Below are 21154 nucleotides of genomic sequence, written 5' to 3' on the forward strand. Positions count from 1 at the left end.
GCGAGAGAGAGAGGAAGAGAGAGAGAGGAAGAGAGAGAGCGAGAGGGAGAGAGGAAGAGAAAGAGAGAGGAAGAGAGAGCAAGAGAGAGAGGAAGAGAGAGAGCGAGAGAGAGGAAGAGAGAGCGAGAGAGAGAGGAAGAGAGCAAGAGAGAGAGGAAGAGAGAGAGCGAGAGAGAGAGAGAGAGAGAGAAATGGCGATGGCCACTTTCTATTTTTAAGGCAGTAGTTCTCAACCTGTGGGTCGCGACCCACAGGTTGAGAACCGCTGTTTTAAGGAAAATGTTCCTTGGTTAGGAAGAAGTCTGGGAGATAATAGAACACCCACATATTCATTGAACTAGCCCCCACCCCCCAATTGCACCTCTTTAATATTTGGCCGTGTTTTCATCAAATTAAAAATAGCAAAAGTCCAGATATCATCGAAGCCCTTCTGTGCCTTGCGTTGATCTCTCCCCTCTCCGAGGTCAACATCATCGTCGCCACGCCCATGTTTATGACTTTTACATCAGCTGTATGCAGAGCAGTTGCACGTGGGTCACCGTGTTCAGAGAAAGGACTCTGTTGGGTGTGCCCTTTGCTAACTCCCTCCGACTTCTGCTGGACTTGAGCCCGTGGGTGACGACGCCCCAGGAGAGGCGCAGGCACATGGAGGCCAGAGCACCGTGTTGTGTTCCCTCTGCGCCCTGTGGTTTGGCCGTGGCTGTGTCCTTCTCGCTGGTGCACATGCCCCACCCCGTGTGCCCTCCCTGGCCGCAGTTCTCACCAGGTCCCTGTAAACCCCACCACCACCACCACCACCACCTTGACCTTCAGGCTCCGGTTAATGGCAGCATCCCGCTGTGGCCGGTTCGCTGGGGTTTCGCACCCTTTGTTGGTTACCACTGCCCTGCCCCCGTGCTTGGAAATGGTCTCTTTTTACATTTTGTGGGTTGATCCCGTCCAGTTCCTGGTGGGCCCCAGCTGATGCGGTAACGCTGTCAGAAAGTCTCACAGACTGTTTTCTCCTGGGGCCCTTGCCGACCTCCTCCTCCTCGTCTCTGGTCCCATAGCCCCCTTGTCTGAACCCGTGTGACCACGCCGACGTGCTTGGTGATCTGTGAGCATGGCAGAACTCGACCGAACCCCCATCTCCCCATGAACAGATCTTTTTCTGTGGTTGCTGGACGGTGCATCGGGGAGCAGCATTGCGTGGGTGTAGATTAGAGGGACCTGGCACGGCTGGGTTCGCATTCATTGAGGAACACACAGGTGCAAGTGGACTCAAGTGGACACAGGAGAGACCTTTGCTCTGAGGACACAGCGGAGTCGCGTGGGACCCGGAAGGAGCACCATGGTGGGTCCTGGGGCTGGATGGGAAGTAGAGCCCCGCTGGAGAGAGTTACATTTTCATTCCCATCTCTTCTCCGCCCTTTCACGCCGGCATTTTCCCTTCGGGTCTGGGTCCTGTGCTGGAAGAAGCCACTGCCACTTGTTAACGATAAGTAGCTCTATTTGAAGAAACATCCCGGGCCAAGTCTGGGATGTTCCTTCCTCCCTCCCTCCCTCCCTCCCTCCCTCCCTCCCTTCCTCCCTTCCTCTTACTCATTATATATATACATATTTTTTTTGTGTGTTTATTTTAACTTTATTTAGAATATTAAAAGGAGACATTGCTCAATATCACATTTGAACCATTGATGGTGTTGTGTGCCCATCACCCGAGGTCAAATCATTTTTCATCACCACAGAAGGATTTCCTCATAGGATTTCCCATTCTTGGGAAGCATCCCTCGTCCAGCTGAAGTCGGGGCTCGCCGCTGTGTCCGGAGCTGGGACCGGGCCCTGGGTCTCCTGGGAAGGCCCAGGCAGGAGGGCACAGGCAGAACAAGGAGTCACCCGTGAGCCAGAGACCCTGCTCACAGGGCAGCGACGAGGAGGTCAAAACCAAGACGTGTTTTCTCCGGTGATCAGAAAAGGCTACAGAAAAGGCTACAGGGCCCAGGGGCAGTAGGGGGCATGTCACTCAGCAAAATGTCCCCAGCCTCACGGAGAGGTTCCATCTCATTCAAGAGGGTGTCCCTCTGCTTCCCCTGCTGGTGGCCACGTGGGGAGGAGGGAGAGCGTCTCCTGCTTTTCCAGTTTTTCCGAAGAAGCCAGAAGTGCCACGTTTGGGGTGCGGATGCCCCGGGCGGAAAGTATTGGCGGCTGACTCAGGTTCTGTGAGCCGCGGTGGTGTGGGTAGCCCGTAACGTCTGCTCTGGACCTGCAGCCCGCAGTGTAGCCGCGGGGGGTTCTGTGCACCTTCCTAACCAGACCGGGGGGTCACGAAGGAACCCCTCATCATGGGCCACTCCCGTGGGACGTCGTCCTAGGGTCTCCTTTTTTTTTTTTTTTTTTAAGTTCTGTATAAGGAATTTGTTGCTAGGATGTCGGGAAGCCAAACCAGGGAAGAGAGACGTTTTTGAGCCTGAGAGATGATATGTTTCTGCTCTAGACTGGGAGCTCTCCAGTATTTTTAGACCTTGGACTGCCAGTCACCGCCTGAATCTGCGACCTGAACCATGCCCTCTCCACGGGGAGCTCAGGGGCGGCAGCGCCACCTTTGATGAAGCAGAGACAAAGAGGCGGTGGCTGGATTTTGTGAAATTGTGGAAGGAGACGGTGTATTCTGAGTGCTGGGCCCCGAGTCTGTTGTAAAAAGAGCAGCCCGACAGGCAGAGAGACAGACCACAGGGCCTCTGCCTGCTGAGGGATTGGCTGGCGAGCAGGGTGGGGGTGGGGAGGGGGGAGAGAGTCACGAGGTAAAGGGAGGCATGGCCGGAGGTTGGAAGAGGCTCTGAAGAGGGATGTGAAGTTGTGGAGGTTGTAGCTGTTGGCTGTTTGTACAAGCCCGTTCTTCTAAGACCAGACTGAGTGAGTCCTGCTTCCTCCAGGAAGTCTTCCCTGATGCACCGATTTCTTTCCCCTCAACGCCTGTGCCACAGTCTCTCGTTTCACTGAACTCAGATTCATTTGGGATCCCGCTCAAACTGTTGTTTGATGGTCATTGATTCATTCAACAGACATTAATGAGGACTGCTATGTCCTAGGCAATGTTGTAAGTGCTGGGCCAATGGTAGTGAGCAAAACAGGCAGAAATTCCTTACGAGAGAGAGAGAGAGAGAGAGAGAGAGAGAATGGATCACCACAATCACTTAGTCACTTAGCCTGTTAGAGGCTGAGAGCTCTGGAAAACTTAGAGGAGAAGCCTGGGGTCAGAGTGGCAGGCGTGGGAGGTGGGATTCTCAGTGGGGTGGCCAGACGGCTCTCTGTTGAGCAGGTGCTATTTGCACAAAGATTGGTAGATGTTCTTTTCCATTTAGCACCTTGTGTCCATGCTAATGGTCTGCAATACATTTTTTCCCATGATTTTTAAAAAATACTTAAAATAGATTGACTCATTCAGTCAACAAACGTTGGCTGGGGAACTGAGGTCTCCTGCTCACCCCCCCCAGCCCCACCCCCTGAGCTCGGCCCAAATGTGAGCTCCTTCCAGAGGTGTGCCCCGAACGCCCTCACTCTGTCTCCTGTTGTGCTTTTTAGGTCCTATTTCAAAATTAAAATGATTGTCAAAATAAATCAGGTGTATTTTTTAATTTAAAGAAAAATGGAAAAAGTATATTTAGCTTTTTAAAAAGACGTGTGATTCTTCTGTTTTACTTTGAGGGTAGTATTCGTTTACTGTGACCAGGACCGACCTTCTTTATTTGCGTGACCAAGAAGACGGGGGTCTCCTCTCTTGTGTCTGCGAAGACATTCCCGGCGCCCAGCACGTGAGGAGCGCTCAGTCAGTGTCAGCGGGGGAAGCACTGTCCCCTGGGCCAGCGTGACCAGGGTGTGGTCACAGCTTCTGGCCTTTGAGGAACTCGCATCCGTATATTTAGCAGTCTTGCTCCTTGGTATTTACCCAGAGGATGTGGAGACTTGTTTCCCCCAACCAGGACGTCTTCCTGTCTGTGATGGATAAATGAACTGCGCTACGTCCATACCGTGGACTGACGTTCGGTGCTCAAGAGCAGTGAGCTGTCAGGGGGTGAGAAGGCACGGAGGCACCTTGGGTCCACGTTCCTGAGTGGGAGACGCCCACCGGGAATGCCTATGCACCGGGTGACTCCAGCTGTGTGACATCCTGGAAAAGGCAAAGCTAGGAAGACCGTGAAGAGGTCAGGGGTTGTCGGGGGCAGGGAGGAGAGGGAAGGATGGACAGACAGAGCGCAGAGGATGCTTGGGGCAGTGACACTGCTCTGTATGACGTTACAAGGGGGGACCCACGACATTATGCATTTGCTCAGACCCACAGAATGTACAACACAGGAGCGAGCCCTCGTGTCAACTCTGGACTCCGGGTGACGGCACCGTGGCCATGTCAGTTGTAGCAAATGGACCATTTGGTGGAGATGTTGATGGTGGGGAAAGGCTGTGTGTAGGGGGGCAGGAGGTCTATGGGACATCTCTGTACTCCCCCCTCGGTTTTGCTGCAAACCTAAAACTACTCTAAAAAAAGTCTTTTTAATGAAAAGAACAGTCTGACAGTGGAGAAAGACGCGTCTTCTCCAAGCAGAGACTGTGTAAGGGTCTTTCCCTGGCCAGGCAGAGGGGTGGGAGGCTGACTGGGGGCTCCTTGTGTCCCAGAAGGCCGAGGACGCCCCTGAAGTTTTTCAGGGTATCCCGCTGAGCCTTTGGGGTTGGTTGCACGAGTTTGCAGATATGTAAGGAGTTCCAGCGCGTTCCCAGGTGCCGAGCCTGCCGCTGCGTCGGAGCTGCAGTGGTCCACGGGGCCCACGGCTGCCCTCCGGGGCGCACTGTCCAGGGCGGGGTCGGAGGGCGGCCTCCCGGTCTGCCCTGTGAGCTGCCTGCGGTCCTTCTGTGGGCACCCGTGCAGAGCCCTCCTTGTTCCATATTCACCTTGCTCTTGGGTCTCTCTTAAAAAAACGCTCGGACGTAGGCTCGTAAGAAAGAAACTGAGGCCCTGAGACTCGAGATGGCCCCTCTCTCACTCCATTCCTAGATGAAGCCCATGTGGGGAGAGCCTTGGCCCCACAGCCTGGTGGCTCCGAACCATCTAGAAGTTTTTGGGGAGAAAAATAATGTGCGTAAGCGGCGCAGCCTCCTGGAGAGGCGTCCAAGCTTTCACACTCTCCATGTGACTCTGTATTTCTCCCTCCCTCTCCCTCTTCCTCCCACCATGCCTGCAGAACAACTGTTATTTTCATCAGGAGAGATCTGCTGAGGAATGGCTGGGGGTGGTTCCCCTGGAGTGAGCTGCTGGGCTGGGCCCCATCCTCCTCCCCACCCTCCTCCCCACCCTCTTCTCTTCTCCTCCCCACCCTCCTCCCCACCTTCCTCCCCACCCCTTCTCCGCCCCCGTCCCTGTCCTCCTCCCCATCCTCTTCTCTCCTCCTCCCCATCCTCTTCTCTCCTCCTCCCCATCCTCTTCTCTCCTCCTCCTCACTCCCCTCCCCCCTCTCTTCCTCCTCCTTGCTGACATGTCTAAGCTGTCTCAGCCTCACATCAAGGGTCCTGGGCGGAGGCTCAGCTTTTATTAAAGGACAGGTCTCTGTGGGAAACGGGGCTTTTGGGAAGCAGGTCCTTTTGGGAGGAGACTGTGTGCTCTAGTTTGAGTGGAGAAACAGTGAACGCCTCCTAATACACGCATGTGCATACACACACCTGTATGCAAACACATGCACATGTGTATATGCACACGTACTACACACACCTGCATGCAAACACATGCACACACGTACACATAACCACACATATGCAGATGCGCACACAATATACATAACTACATATATGCACATACACCTGCATGCAAACACATGCACGTGTGCACATGCACATGCAACTACACACATGCACACACACCTGCATGCAAACACATGCACACATAACTACACACATGCGTGCACATGCACGCATGCACACACACATTTCTCCACCCCAGGGGGAAAATGTCTGCTGACTATTTCGGGTTCCCTCACTCCTCAAAGGCAGCTGGTAATTACGGAGAGAACCAGGAAGCACTTTTCTGAAATTGAAAGGCTTATCAGGAACAGATCAGGAACAAGTGAAAGTAATGGTTATAAACTCATCTCCTTGGAAATGGACTCATTAGCAAGCACACCAGTGGCTGGACTCAGGCCAATTCCTGTGGCGGGTCCAGCTCACCACCTGGGAGGCCAGAGAGGAGCAGGAGGAGCCACGAGCCCATGTCTAGGAGGGTCCAGCCTCACACAGACCCATTCCCCCCTTTGCCCCAAGATGGGCCACTTCTGTGCCCTGAGACCAGAGTGCAGACTTCTTAGGATAAACGGCTGATGACAGAGAGAGCTGCCCTCCTTTTTCTCTCTCACTAGATCTCCCCGCAACGAGAAATTGAAGTTCTAATCTGACCTGATAGGCACATGCAGTTTGTCTAGGGGATTCAGCCGATGGGTATGTGGGAACTCCTGAGACCACCCAGGGGACTTTAGAAGGTGGCAGATGGGGAAAAGGCGATGTCTAAAGCCGAGAGCTAAATGCCCGAGTTCCTAAAATGCCTTTGGAACTTCAAAGTGCAGCACTGAACCTCTTCTTTGCCCTTTCACTAAAGATACCCAGGTGCATGGGGTCCCCTGGGAGGAGCTTCCCATGTGTGCCCGTTGGCCCTCCCATGAGGCCAGGACCCCTGTTCAACACACATGTTCTCTCCCACACAAAACGGCATTACAGACTGATACTGGAGCATTTGTAGCTCCCGTGTACCCATGCCCAGGTGGGCTCACTGGGAACACCTGACTGTGTTTGCTCATGGGAGTCCTGAGACCCTTCCCGAACTGTGTCTTGGGAGACTGTGGTATCATCCCGCTGTGTCCCTATGGTACTCTACTCGGTGAGTCATGAAGCAGGTTCACGTTCATCACTCATTTTATTCTTGTAACTCTCCTGAGCGCCTAGATAGATAGTTACTCACCCATTTCCTAGATGAGGAGACCGAGGCGGGAAAGGTGTAAATGACCTGCCCAGGGTCACAGCAGGTTGGTGGTTCTCTCTGCGCTATTCAGTGTGGCCATAGAACCCCTGAAATGAGGTTGATATGACTAGAGAAACGGAAATTTTAATTTGATTTATTTATGTATTTTAGGAAATTTCACCCCAGTGCAAATAGCCACTTGTGGCAAGGGTCTATCATGTTGGACCGAATGGTACCTACATTTCTTAAAAACCTCCGCTAAGCGGGAAAAGGTTGGATGTGGGCAATTCTACTTGGGGTCAGGGTGGTTCTGTTCTGCATAGGATTCCCTACCAGGGAGGGCCGTGTGCCTTGGTTCTGTCAGCACCTTTGCGGTAGCTGAGTGTTGTCCCTGGTACCTCTACGCCTGTGTGCAGGGCAGGCACCTGGGCGTGCTCTCCACCCAGCCTGGAGTCCTCTGCGGGAGGGAGCTGTCCATGGTACGGCACGCTGTTGGGCAAGCTGCTGGCAGCAGGTTCTTCCCTTAAGCTCTTTCCTCACCAGTGAGACGTGGGGGTCAGAACTCTAGACCCTGCTCAGACCCCAGAAGGCAGGGCAGGGGCTTCCCAGCTCATTTTGGGCCAGGCAGGCCCATTGGCAATTGGCAATAAAGGCATAAGTTGTTGGTGTGACTCGGACCAACTCGGGAGCTGTGACCTCATGATCATTCAGCTGTCGTCGTCCTTGGGTCTGGGTGAAGCTGGATTCAGAGTGACAGACATGGGGACTTTTGGGGGTCACGCTCCAGTCTCCTGAGGGTTGCTTTGTGTTGTACCTCTCTGTCCCATAACTTCCGTCAACGCGATAGCCAGCACTTTCCACGTCTGTGAGTGGTGAGGGGCTCCTGTATGTAAAAATACTGAGAACAACATGTGTCCTCTTCACTTATATGTGACCCGTCTGCTGTATTTCCCCTAAATACTTCAAGCTCTGTGTACTAGACACGAGGGAGGATGCTCTTCTGGCCCACCTGAGCATGTATTTCCCCTGTACACGCACGCACACACACAGTCATCACTCCATGGATTAGGGCAGGTGGGGGTCTCCTACCTCACACCTCTTCCCACTTCAGGCTGACAAATTGAAGACTCAACTGTTACCATGTCACTCACAGTTTGTGCAGTCCTTTCCCATTCTTGCTCTTAGGATGCCCAGGAGGTCACCGCTATCCTCTCCAAATCCTAAAGCTCAGAGAGTTTGACCCATGTGCCCATCAACACACAGCCCAAGTAGAATAGAAGTAGAAATAGAACTGGATGAGCCTCATAATTGGAGTAACAGCAAAAGTAAACAAAGGCTTAGGGACATTTCTGAGTGGTGCTTGGATGGTGGGTTTGGGGACAGCTCTGCATGGTGTCACTCAAAGAAGATGAGCTGCTTCCTGCCAGGCCCCGACAAAGGGTTGTCACCCGTTCTGCCATCGATGGGCAACCTGGGAATTGGGGTCTGTTGACCCTGCTGTGTGACTTGTTGAGGTTGGCTGTCCTTCTGGTTAGCAAAGAGGAACGTGGCAGTTTATTGCATTCTTGACATCCTGCGGAGTCTCGGGTTTTAAGTCACACTTTGACATGTGCTTGTTTTTTCCAGAGTGAACGGCTCCATCTCCGAGATCTTGCAAGTGGACTTCGGAGTGGACAACAGCAGCGACCTGGCTGGGGCCCAGCCAATTATGTGGCAAGTGGAGTACCCAGCGGAGGACTCCGTGAGTGAGCTGGTCGTCTCTGAGATCTTCGTCAGCCAGACCAGCTTTGTGGGCATCGTCCCTCTTGCAATGGTGAGAAGCTCCGCCTTTGGGAGAAGTGTCGCGGAGTTTTCTTTGAGTGCTTTTAAGATTGGACAAATGTGCTGCACTCTATAAGCTGTTACTTCCCGTGGTGTTTAAACAGGGAAGGCACACGTAAATTGTGTTGGATTCGCTCCTTTCCACATGCCTCCTTAGAAACTATTTAGGGTCTACTGTGTAAATTGATTTTTATTTGTGGATATTGTTGAACTGGTCCCCGGGGAGGTCCTGTCCTTATTGTCTTAATCTGTGTCTGTATCAGGACCAAGTATGGCACGGAGTGGGGAGGGTTTCACAGAAAAGCACTGGGGGTGCATGGTGGGGACAGATCCTCTCTGTGCTGAGCGACCAGCCCCTGGTCAACCGGCTTTGCCCTGAGGGTTTCCAGGTAGCTTGGGGATTGGTACATTTTAAAATGCAGAGAGACCAAAAGAGTCCTTTTTGGGAACTGACCTACTGAACCTGGAGAGCCTCCCAGGGTCCATACGTCCATCCTGTGTTTTTGTTTCATTGGCCTGGAGGGGACCAGATTTCTTGTCTGAGCTTGGGGCTGGTTCATGACCCAGCTCAGGGGCCACATCTGAGGACAGGGTCATAGAGAACATTTCAGGCCTTAGAAGGGATGGAGTTGACGGGTCAGGGGCTGGTGGGGGTGGCATCTTCCTAGTACCCTTTTCCACTCTGGAATGTGCAGACATACCTTTCTGTACTGTTTTGTCCTTCCTATCTGGGGCCCACCCTGATATTCCAGGACAATCTGGGGGCGCTGTCATCAGGCATGCTCAAGTGGGATACCAGGGTTGAGGTCCTTGCAAATGAAGCCTCAGGTCCTGTGATTAATTGTGCTGTGTGACCTCCTTGCTTCTCTGGAAGGTGGGTTATATGTGTTGTGCATATCGCATGTGTCTGACTACTAGTATGCCCCCAGCTGGCTGAGCTTTATGTGGGGGTGGTTTCTTCCATTTAGCTTTCATTCCCATTGGTTGGAAAGTCCTGGGATTGGATGGTTGAGTGGGGTTATTACAATGTAACTCCTGGGTTGGCTGAGGGGGGGCATGTGTTACAATGTAACTCTTGGGTTGGTTGAGTGGAGTTGTGTATTACAATGTAACTCCTGGGTTGGCTGAGGGGGGGCATGTGTTACAATGTAACTCTTGGGTTGGTTGAGTGGGGTTGTGTATTACAATGTAACTCCAGGGCTGGTTGAGGGGGAGGGTGTGTGTTACAATGTTACCCATGGATCACTGTGAAGAGTGGCTCCTCCATGGCTCCTAGGGACCTAAGCTGTTAGTCAAGTTTATCTTGATTTTCAGTTGTAGCTGCTTTCCAAACCCATAACTGCTAAAGAGTGGCCTTTCGGGGTGGTGGTGGTATCTACTATGATTAGAATGTAAGTACCTCATATGATCTCCTCCCCCCCTCCTCTTTCTCCTCTTCCTCCTCCTCCTGTTCCTCCTCCTCCTCTCTGCCTTCCCAGTGGCAACTGATCCTGGACAGCTTCTGCATGAGGGGAGGTGCTAGTGTCCTTGTCCACAGAATGCCCAGGCAAAAAATGGGTCCTGTGATCCTGGGCTTCATCCCAGACCTATGATTTAGACCCTGGGCTGGTTTGCATGCTGCTGATACCTTCTTGGCTGGCAAACCACCCTCTACTTTGTGAAGGTCAATATGCAGCTTTGGGGGAATGCTTGATTGTTCTGGGGATAGACCCCCCCAGGCATAGAAGCTGATGCCATAGTCTAGGTGGGGGGGCTTGCAAAGGGACATGGCCATGGTGATGTCCTCATCTGTTCATCCATTCATTCATTTGTCCATCCTTATGTCCACCACCCATCCATCCATTCCTTTGTCCATCCACCCAGTCAATTGCTGTACAACAGACACTCATCTATCTAGCATGCACTGTGTGCTAGAGTCATAACTTTTTTTTTTTTTTTCTGAAGCTGGAAACAGGGAGAGACAGTCAGACAGACTCCCGCATGCGCCTGACTGGGATCCACCCGGCACGCCCACCATGGGGCGACGCTCTGCCCACCAGGGGGCGATGCTCTGCCCATCCTGGGCGTCGCCATGTTGCGACCAGAGCCACTCTAGCGCCTGAGGCAGAGGCCACAGAGCCATCCCCAGCGCCTGGGCCATCTTTGCTCCAATGGAGCCTCGGCTGCGGGAGGGGAAGAGAGAGACAGAGAGGAAAGCGCGGCGGAGGGGTGGAGAAGCAAATGGGCGCTTCTCCTGTGTGCCCTGGCCGGGAATCGAACCCGGGTCCTCCGCACGCTAGGCTGACGCTCTACCGCTGAGCCAACCGGCCAGGGCTAGAGTCATAACTTTTTGGTGACTGGAAATGGTGAAAGTGGAATTGGTGAAAATTTTGGGAGTTGAATTTGCCAGGCCTTGGAAACCATTTGTGTCTGATACTTCCATTCCTAGCAGAGTAGCAGAGATGGTCCAAACTTGAAAAATTCCGCCTTAAAAACAGGGCAGCCTGCAAAGGAGAGCACCCCAACCTGTGAAGCACCCCACAGAAGACGCTGTGTTCTGCACTGTCTTTAAAATCTCAAAGTTTACGGTAGGCTTTGTCCCGCCCCTCCATGGCTGGGGCATGCTGACTGTGCCTGTTTCTTTTCTCTTCTTGTTTCTCTCCTTTTCCTGTGAAAGCACAGTTTTCTGTTTTTCTCCCCCCGCTGTGCCCCTTTATGCCTTTGTCGCTTCTCTTCAGTTTTCTGTGCAATTACCGAGCTTTGATCTTAGAGGTTTATTTCCATGGGTGGCTTGGAGTTCAGGGCGTCAGCCCCACTGTTCAACAGTTTTTTAAAACTAAAAGGCCCGTGCAGATTAAAAACACATTATCTTTCCGCAAGGTAGGAGTCAACAAATGAACCCGCGTGGTGAGTTTCTAGGCAACGGGCCCACGAGCTCGGCTGAGGGAAAGCAAGAGGTAATCAGATTCCCTTGTCACTGCTCCTGGCCACGAATGCTCCTTTATTTCCAACAGGATGCGTGTGCCCGCTCTGTTCTAGTGAGCGGTGTCGAGTGGGACCAGGTGTTGGCTGTCTGGGACGGAATAGTGCCGAACAGCAGAAACAAACACAGTTGACCAGTGCAGATGGTTGTGAGCGCTGTGGAGAGACTCACGTCGGGCCACAGACAGCGAGAAGGGGATGGGCATGGGCCATGCCAGTATCTTGTCAAGTTCCATCAGGTTGGGGTGGAAAGTGGGCTTTATGTCACATGCCATGTGGTCGCAGGCAGGAGCCTGCCGCCTGGAGGCAGCAGTGGGAATGGCCATCGTAAGTGGTCTGTTCAGGTGCTCTCTTCCTTTTCTGGGGCTGCCACCCTAACGACCACCGACTGGGTGGCCTGAGACCACAGGGCTGCATTCTCTCACTGCTCTGGAGTCTGGAATCGAGGTGTCAGCAGGGCCGAGCTCTGCTGAAGGCTCCAGGGGTTCAGGTCCTTCCTGCTTCTTGCGGCTCCTGGTGTTCCTTTGCTTGTAGTCCCGTCCCTCCGATCTGTGCCTATGTCATCCCCAGGCTGTGTGTGTGTGCCTGTCTCTGTGTCCTCTCTTTATGAGGACACCAGTCATTGGACTTAAAACCCACCCTCACTAAATATAACCTTGTGTTAACCATTTCCAGGTGCAAAGACTCTAGTTCCAGATGAGATCACATTCTGAAGTCCCCCCGAACATGAGTTTGGGCTGAGGGGGACGTGGGGCAGGGGGACAAGGGGACACTATTTAACCCACTATAGGTTCAGGATCAGGAGTTGGCAACACGTCTGACGTGCACTTGCCAGCTTGGATCCAGATGGTGTTTGGGGCAGCCCAGCCCCACATGCTCGATCCCCAGTGAGACTAGAGTTCTGGGTGATGACTCCACAGGGCTGTTAAGTCTTCAGTCAACTCAGCCGCAAAACACTCATGTTCTGTCCTGTCAACTGGGCTCTTCCAGGACAAAAAGAGGTTCCAGGGTCTCTGGAAGGTTTTGTAGTTGCAATCTGACTTTGCAAGTCCGTCCAGAAGGCCTGTGACCCTCTCTTTCCATCCACACACGTTTGTTGGTACACTGGCCTGGTGGGCATGGCACACAGCCTCTGCCAGCCAGCAGGTGCCCAGAATGACCCTAAGGCGGCTTATCTTTTAGGGTCCCTCGTGTACGAGAAAGAACTTGCTGTTACCTTGGTTACACAAGTACACACACACACACACACACACACACACACACACACGGTTTCAACCTGATTGATCCGATCTGCTCCCCGCTGCAAGGGGCAATTTGAAATTGTCAAGGAGAATGTGTGTCCAACGGGTACACGTTACAAATGACCAGAAAGAATGGTCTTTGTTGGATGAGATGAAAGCCGCCACTTTGCGAGGGCCGCCGGAGGAGGGGCCTGCTCAGGTGCAGGAAGCGGCCCCCGCCCCCGCCCTCTGCAGAGTGCTATCCCAGTGCGGGGTGCCCCACGGGTGTGTTCACTCACCCATCACCACCGTGGCCCCGGGGCTGGATTTAGCTGTTAGGTCATTTCCCAATTTCTATTAAAACAGTAACAACATACAAAGTATTGCTCTTGGAGAGGGAACTAAAGAAAGTCACTCAGCGCAAAAGGAAGAGGGAAAACCCATTGAGAGGTTCGGGTCTGTGGACCCGGTCTGCTCGGGAAGACCTTTGCTGATGTGTAACTTCTGAGGATGGACGGGCGGGGGAAACGAACCCAGCTGAGCAAGTTCCTGAGCGACCCTGGCGGCCGTGAGGCCGAGGCACAGAGGGGAGAGTTCCGGGTGTGTCTGTCGCAGCAGGGACGTGACAGGACACGTTTCTGAGGCTCCGTCAATACCATGAATATTTATGGCTCGCCCCACGGAGACGCCCGCCCAGCAGCACATCCATCAAAGGCTCCTGGTCGGGAGTCGCTCGGCTATACTGGGGGGCATGCCCTAGGTGACAGCCCCGAGTGAGAGCGGTCCTGCGAAGGTGTCACACTCCTGCTTGCACGCCCGTCACGTGCCAACCTCATCGGGAGCCTGCCTTCTGAGAGGCTGAGTTTCTCTCCGAAACGGAAGTCTGTCCCGCGTCAGGGGGACGGGATTGTGGGCGCTCACGTTGTCTGTGGACGCGGAGACCTCGGAGAGTCCTATCTGGCTGTGACAACCAGACTCCTTGCAGGTGCCGTGACTGGGCCGCCCCCTCTGTCCGGTCAGTAAAGGGACAGCCCCTCTGTCCGGTCAGTAAAGGGACAGCTCTTCCTGGAGCTGCAGGGACCCATGTGCTGCCTCAGATCACGTCTGACCTGCCACTCACTTAAGCTCTGTGCCCTTCCCACGGTCGGCCTCTGCAGCCTCAGCCATTCGGTCTGTAAAAGGGGTGCCATGCCTCCTACTGGGGTCACCTTGTCAGGGTCGTGGGGGGTGGAAGGAGCTCAGGAACGGATGCTGCTGGTCACATGGCATGGGTGACAAATGTGAGTGCCTTCTCCCGGTCGGCATGCCAGTGTGCTTCACGGGGAAACGGCTGAGAGTAGTGGTGAAATTCAAATGCTTCATTACAAGTGGCCCCTGAGCAGTCAGAATGGATGCAGCTTGTGAATCGGTTGGCCTCGCCATGGCCCCGTGTGCACCAGCTGTCCCCCAGCCCCGCGGGGACAGGGCGAGGAAGTGTCGCAGTGCACCTGTCCCTGCAGAGCTGAGCACAGCGCCCAGTGCGCCCCTCTCTGAGCAGCTGCAGTTCTGCAAATGGGCAAGGTGGCCACGTTTCTGGCTTGAACTTCCTTTTTCCTGAACTGGGGGGGGCTCCCGGGCACCTGTCCCTGGGGTGCCCACTAGGTGGTGCTCACAGACCAGCTTGTGGCCGCCCTTGCCCTGCGGTCCCCTCCCCCAGAAGGCTCCCTGGACACCCGCCCTTGGCCGGTCCTCTCTCCACTTAAGGACTGCCCATCACACTGCACCGAGCCTTTTATTCTCCTGGGATCCCCAGAAGTGGGGGCTCCTCCTGCAGCCCCGCCCAGGGCTCTGCTCAGCACCTGACACCTGGCAGCGTGCAAGATGTTGCCCCCCTCAGCCACTACTGCCTGCCCTGTGGCTGGGGGCACACCTACGTACAGCTTTCTTTCTTTCTTTCTTTCTTTCTTTCTTTCTTTCTTTCTTTCTTTCTCTCTCTCTCTCTCTCTCTCTCTCTCTCTTTTCTTTCTTTCTTTCTTTCTCTCTCTCTTTCTCTTTCTTTCTCTCTCTTTCTTTCGTTCTTTCTTTCTTTCTCTCTCTCTCTCTCTTTTCTTTCTCTCTTTCTCTTTCTTTCCCTCCCTCCCTCCCTCCCTTCCTTTCTTTCTTTTTTTTTTTTTTTTTTTTTCTTTTTTTCATTTTTCCGAAGCTGGAAACAGGGAGAGACAGTCAGACAGACTCCCGCATGCGCCCGACCGGGATCCACCCGCCACGCCCACCATGGGGCGACGCTCTGCCCACCAGGGAGCGATGCTCTGCCCATCCTGGGCGTCGCCATGTTGCGACCAGAGCCACTCTAGCACCTGGGGCAGCGGCCAAGGAGCCATCCCCAGTGCCCGGACCATCTTTGCTCCAATGGAGCCTTGGCTGCGGGAGGGGAAGAGAGAGACAGAGAGGAAAGCGCGGCGGAGGGGTGGAGAAGCAAATGGGCGCTTCTCCTGTGTGCCCTGGCCGGGAATCGAACCCGGGTCCTCCGCACGCTAGGCCGACGCTCTACCGCTGAGCCAACCGGCCAGGGCCCTTTCTTTCTTTTTGAAAGGCTTTATAGTTTTCATTTAAAAGGAGGCATGTTCCTGATATAATTTTAGACAACACAGAGGACAATAAACATCCTGCCCCACCATCGGACCTTTGTAGTATTTTGGAGCCACCATTCAACGTAACTATTCCAAGTCCACGACCGTGCGGAGAGCTGGCTGGACAGACAGGTAGCAGCAGGTGGACCTCAGACTTTACGACAATGAGGTTGTGCTCGGACTGCTGCTTTTTAACCCTTTGAGTCGTACAAATGGTCATGTATGTCCTCATGCCTCCTGACCATCCAGAGTACGATTGTACATGTACGTCTTTAAACTTTAAAAACACTTAAAGGAGGCAAATGTATGTTCTTGTTTCCATACATTGGTGATCAAACAAACATGATTTTCAGTTAATAAAACTGTAATCGGAACTAATTTCATTTTTTGAAAAAAATAAAACAAAAACCCTCATTCCCAGGGGTCAGCAAGCATGAAAAAAACTCAGTACTCAAAGGGCTAAGCATTAAATTCCCTCCCTGACGCTTTTACTCAGAGATGACCAAGTTCTAATGGGAAATTTTGGGACTTCGAAAAACCACGCATCACTGCAAGAGGTACTGGTTTTTCAGACGCCTTGCGCAGACTGGGGTGGGGGATGTGAACGGGAGAACAGAGCGGTGGCCGCAGCCCCGGGTTTATTCCCGTCATGGCTAATGTCACCACGTGACCACGGGTTTATTCCCGTCATGGCTAATGGCACCACGTGACCACGGGTTTATTCCCGTCATGGCTAATGGCACCACGTGACCACGGGTTTATTCCCGTCATGGCTAATGGCACCACGTGGCCACGGGTTTATTCCCGTCATGGCTAATGGCACCACGTGGCCACGGGTTTATTCCCATCATGGCTAATGGCACCACGTGGCCACGGGTTTATTCCCATCATGGCTAATGGCACCACATGGCCACGGGTTTATTCCCGTCATGGCTAATGTCACCACGTGGCCACGGCGGCCACGGGCTATCCTCGAGAGGCCGGTCTTTTATGTCAGTATAGCGTATTTTTATTTTTTTTAATTAAATTTTTATTTATCTATTGAAAAATATGTCCCAGCTTTATGAGGGTTATAATTGACAAATAGAAACAGTCTGTGTTTGGGGTGAACAATTTGATGTTTTTATAGACACAGACATTATAGCATGACGACCACAGCTAAGCAAGTTGATGTATCCACCACCTCACATATTGTCCTCATTTTTTTTTGGTGTTTGTGTGTGTGTGTGTGTGTGTGTGTGTGCATGCGTGCGTGCACGCACGAGTGTGTGTGTGTGTCTACCCTGTTAGTAGATGCCAAGTATATGATACTGTAGCTACCACGCTGTACGCTAGCTCTCCAGGGCTCATTTATCCTGTGGAACTTAAGCTTTGTACCTATGACAGACACCTGCCTGCACCCCTGCCCCCCGGCAGCCACCTTGTACCCTCTGCCTCTGTGAGTGTTTGACCCTTTCCAATTCTACTCCCTAAGTGAGAGCATGTGGTGCGTGTCCATCCTGTGTCTGGCTTATTTCAGTCATGTTGTGTCCCCCGAACTCACCACTGTCCTTGCAGACAGCAGCCTTTTCTTCTTATAAACCCCATTTCCTTCCTCCATTCCTCAGTGGGCTGGGTTTCGGGTATCGTGAATACCACGTCAGTGAGTGTGGGGGCACTAGTGCCACGTCTGAGCTGTGTGCTGCAGTAGCCACTAACGATGTAGGTCTATTTAACTTTAAATCAATCAACGTTAAATGCAATGAAAATTCGGCCCTAGTAGGGTGGCTCAGTGGTAGAGCATCAGCTTGGCATGTGGAAGTCCTGGGTTCAATTCCCAGCCAGGGCACACAGGAGAAGTGCCCATCTGCTTCTCCATTCTTCCCCCTCCCCTTCCTCTCTATCTCTCTCTTCCTTTCCCGCAGCCAAGGTTCCCTTGGAGCAAAGTTGACCCAGGTGCTGAGGATGGCTCCATGGCCTCCACCTCAGGTGCTAGAATGGCTCTGGCTGCAATGGAGCAACACCCAGATGGGCAGAGCATCGCCCCCTGGTGGGCATGCCAGGTGGATCCCGGTTGGGCACATGTGGGGGTCTGTCTGTCTGCCTCCCCGCTTCTCACTTCAAGAAATACAAAAACAAATGCAATGAAAACTCAGTTCCTCAGTGTCACTAGCCATATGTACTCTGCAGCCACAGGTGGCCAATGGGGGCCCTACTGGCACAGATGGACATGGTTCCGTCATGGAGGGAGGCAGTCCTGGACAGCACTGGTATTAGCTGACTCCTTTATTTGACTGACAAATTCACAGCACTTTTTGCGTGCTCTACCCTTCCCCTGTGCTTGGGGATGTTTTAGGTTCACGTGTAGTTTTACACCGTGTGTTTGCATTAGATTGTAGATTCTCCTGCCTTTACTTTAATACTAATCTATCTTTAGATTCTTCACTAAAGCATCTTGTCTTCCTCCCTCAGTTCCATCCTGGCTCCAGGAAGGATGATAATGGTGTCTTTGTCACCAAAGACCCCCTCTGGTTGAGAGCTGACTACCTTTTTATTCCTTTAGTCTCATTTTCCTGAAGTTCTTGAGGGAAAAAATGAGATTAACTGAGTGGTCAGTGCACTGTGTGGGTGTGTGGGACAGCAGGTACCCCCCACCCCCGCCCGTGTGAGCAAGCTGTGGAGTGCTGTTCCGGTTTTGAGGTCAGGCTGTCCACCTATCCTTCCACATCCCTGACCGAGGTCCCGCATGCCAGGTCACCAGTGGGAGCCGGGATGGATGGAGTGACCCGGCTCTTGGTATTGGTGACGTCAGAAACAGGACCCGCTGATTTTTTTAGGTGAGATTTCTTTAACGAAGAAGGAAGGACTCATCTCGAGACTAAAGACCAAGCTGCCCATGAACCTTGCTGGGGGCGTCATCCTGCTTTTGATTCCTTAGACTCAGCAGGAGACGCCGCCCGCCCGTTCTTTCCTGAGAAAGGGGTGGTGGCGTGCAGGGGAGACAAGGGATTGGGGGGGACGCGGGGGACCTCCTCACTGTAGTGATCTTGTCTGAATAAGATTTCCCGGGATCCTTTCCAGGCGACCTTTTCAGTGAGGGACAGTCATCTTCTTTACGCTTCTTGGAATGTCACGTGTACCAAAGGGTAATGACATCCTCCTCATCATCATTTTTATGATAATTTAGCTCACTTCCTTGTTAGCTTCAGAATCACAGGGGGAGGGGGGCTAGTTGAACATGTGGATGCTCAGTTGGGTGCCGAGTCGCTCTGGTTTAGTTCATAACCCTTACGACAGCCCTGCTCCATGCCCTGCCCTCCTGCTGCAGCTCCGCGGCTCGGACTCGTGTCTTGCAGGCAGGTGAGGGGCTGGGCCGACACCGAGACCAAGCCCCGGCCTTCGGTTCCAGATAGCATCCCCTCTCCACTCCATAGGGCTGCTGTCCTGGCGTCTCGGCGGGGGCCCTTCCCATCCGCCCTCTCCGTTACGAGGAAACTGATTCAGGTGAACAATTCCACTTTCCAAAACATTTGTTCTCAGTACAGAACACTGGTTAAACACAGACGTCGATAAAGAAGAACACAGAAAATGGTGTTTCCTTTCCTGCCCCGGGGACTTGCTTCGACACACGCACCGCCAGCGTCTCTGCGTCTTGTTTTTAACAAAACGACAGTCGTATTTTTACTTCTTAACCTTTTGCTCCCCCCCCCATCTCATAGTTGAATTGGTTTGCTACGGCAGTGTCATAACGCACTCAGAATTCAGCGTCTTAAACAATAGGCACTTACGGGTCCCTCAGATGGCTGGGGTGCCTCTGGGCCACCTGTCTCCCCTCCTTCTCCCGGGACTGGGGGTCCAGGCTGGCTGATTCTGCCTGTGGCCACAGTGGAAAGAGGAGACAGGCAGAGAGGTGAGCCTGTCCCACTCCGTGGCTGGGAACAGAAACACTGTTTCTTTCACCTACTTTGCACCGGAGGACACATGATTTCTTTTGCTGTGTCTCTCCCAGCCTCCTACATGCACAGAAGAACTAAACTCCCAATTTCTCCCCAGTTTCTCTCCGTAATAGCTCCTGTCACCGTGCATTATATATTGAACACTCAGACTCGTGGAAAACTCCGTCTGATAGAATGATCTGCATAATTTTGTCCGCAGACGACTATAGGGGGAAAAAAAAATAACGATGACATTATTAGATCAGGGCATGAGATTTGACGCTGGCTGAATGCTCCTGATGAAAAGGTTGAATAGCTTCTGCTTCCTGCAGACGTGGAAATGGGCGGGGGCTGGGGGCTGGGGAGAATCTGGCCCAGGCTGACACAGGTCACCGGGTCTCTGCATTGCTGTCCTGTGGGTGACTGGGTGGCTGGAAGTTTTCCCAGCAGAGGTGGAGAGAGGGGACCTCAGGGTTGCACCTGAATGTAACTTAGTAATATTGCTTTTTTTCCATCACAGGTACCCCTTGCGTGGTAGCGTGGGCCCGTAACAACTGTAACAATCTCAATAATCCACAGGAAAAATTGGGTTTGCTTGGTGAACTTTTAAAAAGTCTTTGTCAGAACATTAAAGCTCCCTTGCTATTGATTATAAATGTATCAGGAAATGAGAAAACTAACACAACTGTTTACCTCTTATACATCATTGTCTGAAACATTTACATGACTCAGTTTCCTCCGGAGATGGGGACAGCCCTCCCTGCCCTGTTATGTCAGGGAGTCCCAGTCTCTTGATGCCCGGGTGGCGTGATGGCGTGGTGTGTGCTGTGGCAGGGGAGCCACGGCTGCCTTCGGGGCGCGGAGGGCGTCGGGTGTGGTTGGGAGAGAACACCGAGTAGAGCCCACTGCACACACAGCCGTCGCAGCTCCGGGACTCTGCCGACGCAGGAGGGCTGGTTGTTTTCTAAGTGAGACTGGCGTCCTAAATGCCTGTTTCTCCCTCAAGTAGGCAGTCACTGCTTTTGACCCAGTGATTATTCAGTTGTGCCTGGGACTACCTGCACATCAGGGAAGAGACCCATGGGCGTGTGTCGTTGGCTCCGTTCACGAGGAGCCCCTGGAAACGACTTGGGACCCGCTGGTACTGAGCTCAGTTCCAGCCCAGCCAGCTTGTCAACCACAACACGAGCATGTGGTCCTGTGTCACAGGCACGTGGCAAGGAGGAGCGTGCGGTCTGCCCAGGGTGTTGCCCCAACCGGGAGGCTGCTGTTTGCAAGTCACGGAAGGCCCAACTTGATTGGACCAGCCGGGCCGTGTGCCAGTCCCCAAACCAATTACTGCGGCCAGAGAGAGGCGGGATGCTGGGTGGCTGTTGGCCAAGGTGGGGTCCCAGCGAGCGTTGCTGGAGCCGGAGGTGAGGGAGGGCTCCTGTCTGCAGAATAAGGCGTGAGACAGGTCAGGGGTCGAGTTCACTCATGCACCCCTACGCTCTCTCCTGTCGGCAGTGGAGATGAACTTGACTGCCCACCAGGCAACCCTTTTCTTTGTACCTGACACTTCCTTGTGCCTGTTTAAATAGCCTTTGCCCCTCATGCTCTGAGTGACCCGTGTTCACGAGCTGGCCCCATGCGCTGGTAATGGCCTATAGAAGCTGC

The 21154-nt window shown here is 53.1% G+C and overlaps 1 protein-coding gene across 2 annotated transcripts in view; it reads left to right on the forward strand.

Moving 5' to 3' along the window:
• TMEM132B (transmembrane protein 132B) overlaps nt 1-21154 on the forward strand; it is a 608028-nt gene that overhangs the window by 185281 nt on the left and 401593 nt on the right. For both annotated transcript variants that reach the window (XR_010729317.1, XM_066260825.1), the window contains exon 4: nt 8600-8786. Coding sequence is in view for 1 of the 2 variants with exons in the window: in XM_066260825.1 (XP_066116922.1) it covers nt 8600-8786 (187 nt within the window). In the remaining variant the exon portion in view is untranslated. The remainder of the gene's footprint in view (nt 1-8599; nt 8787-21154) is intronic.

Source organism: Saccopteryx bilineata, chromosome 2 (assembly GCF_036850765.1).
Source record: "Saccopteryx bilineata isolate mSacBil1 chromosome 2, mSacBil1_pri_phased_curated, whole genome shotgun sequence".
Lineage (NCBI taxonomy): Eukaryota > Metazoa > Chordata > Mammalia > Chiroptera > Emballonuridae > Saccopteryx > Saccopteryx bilineata.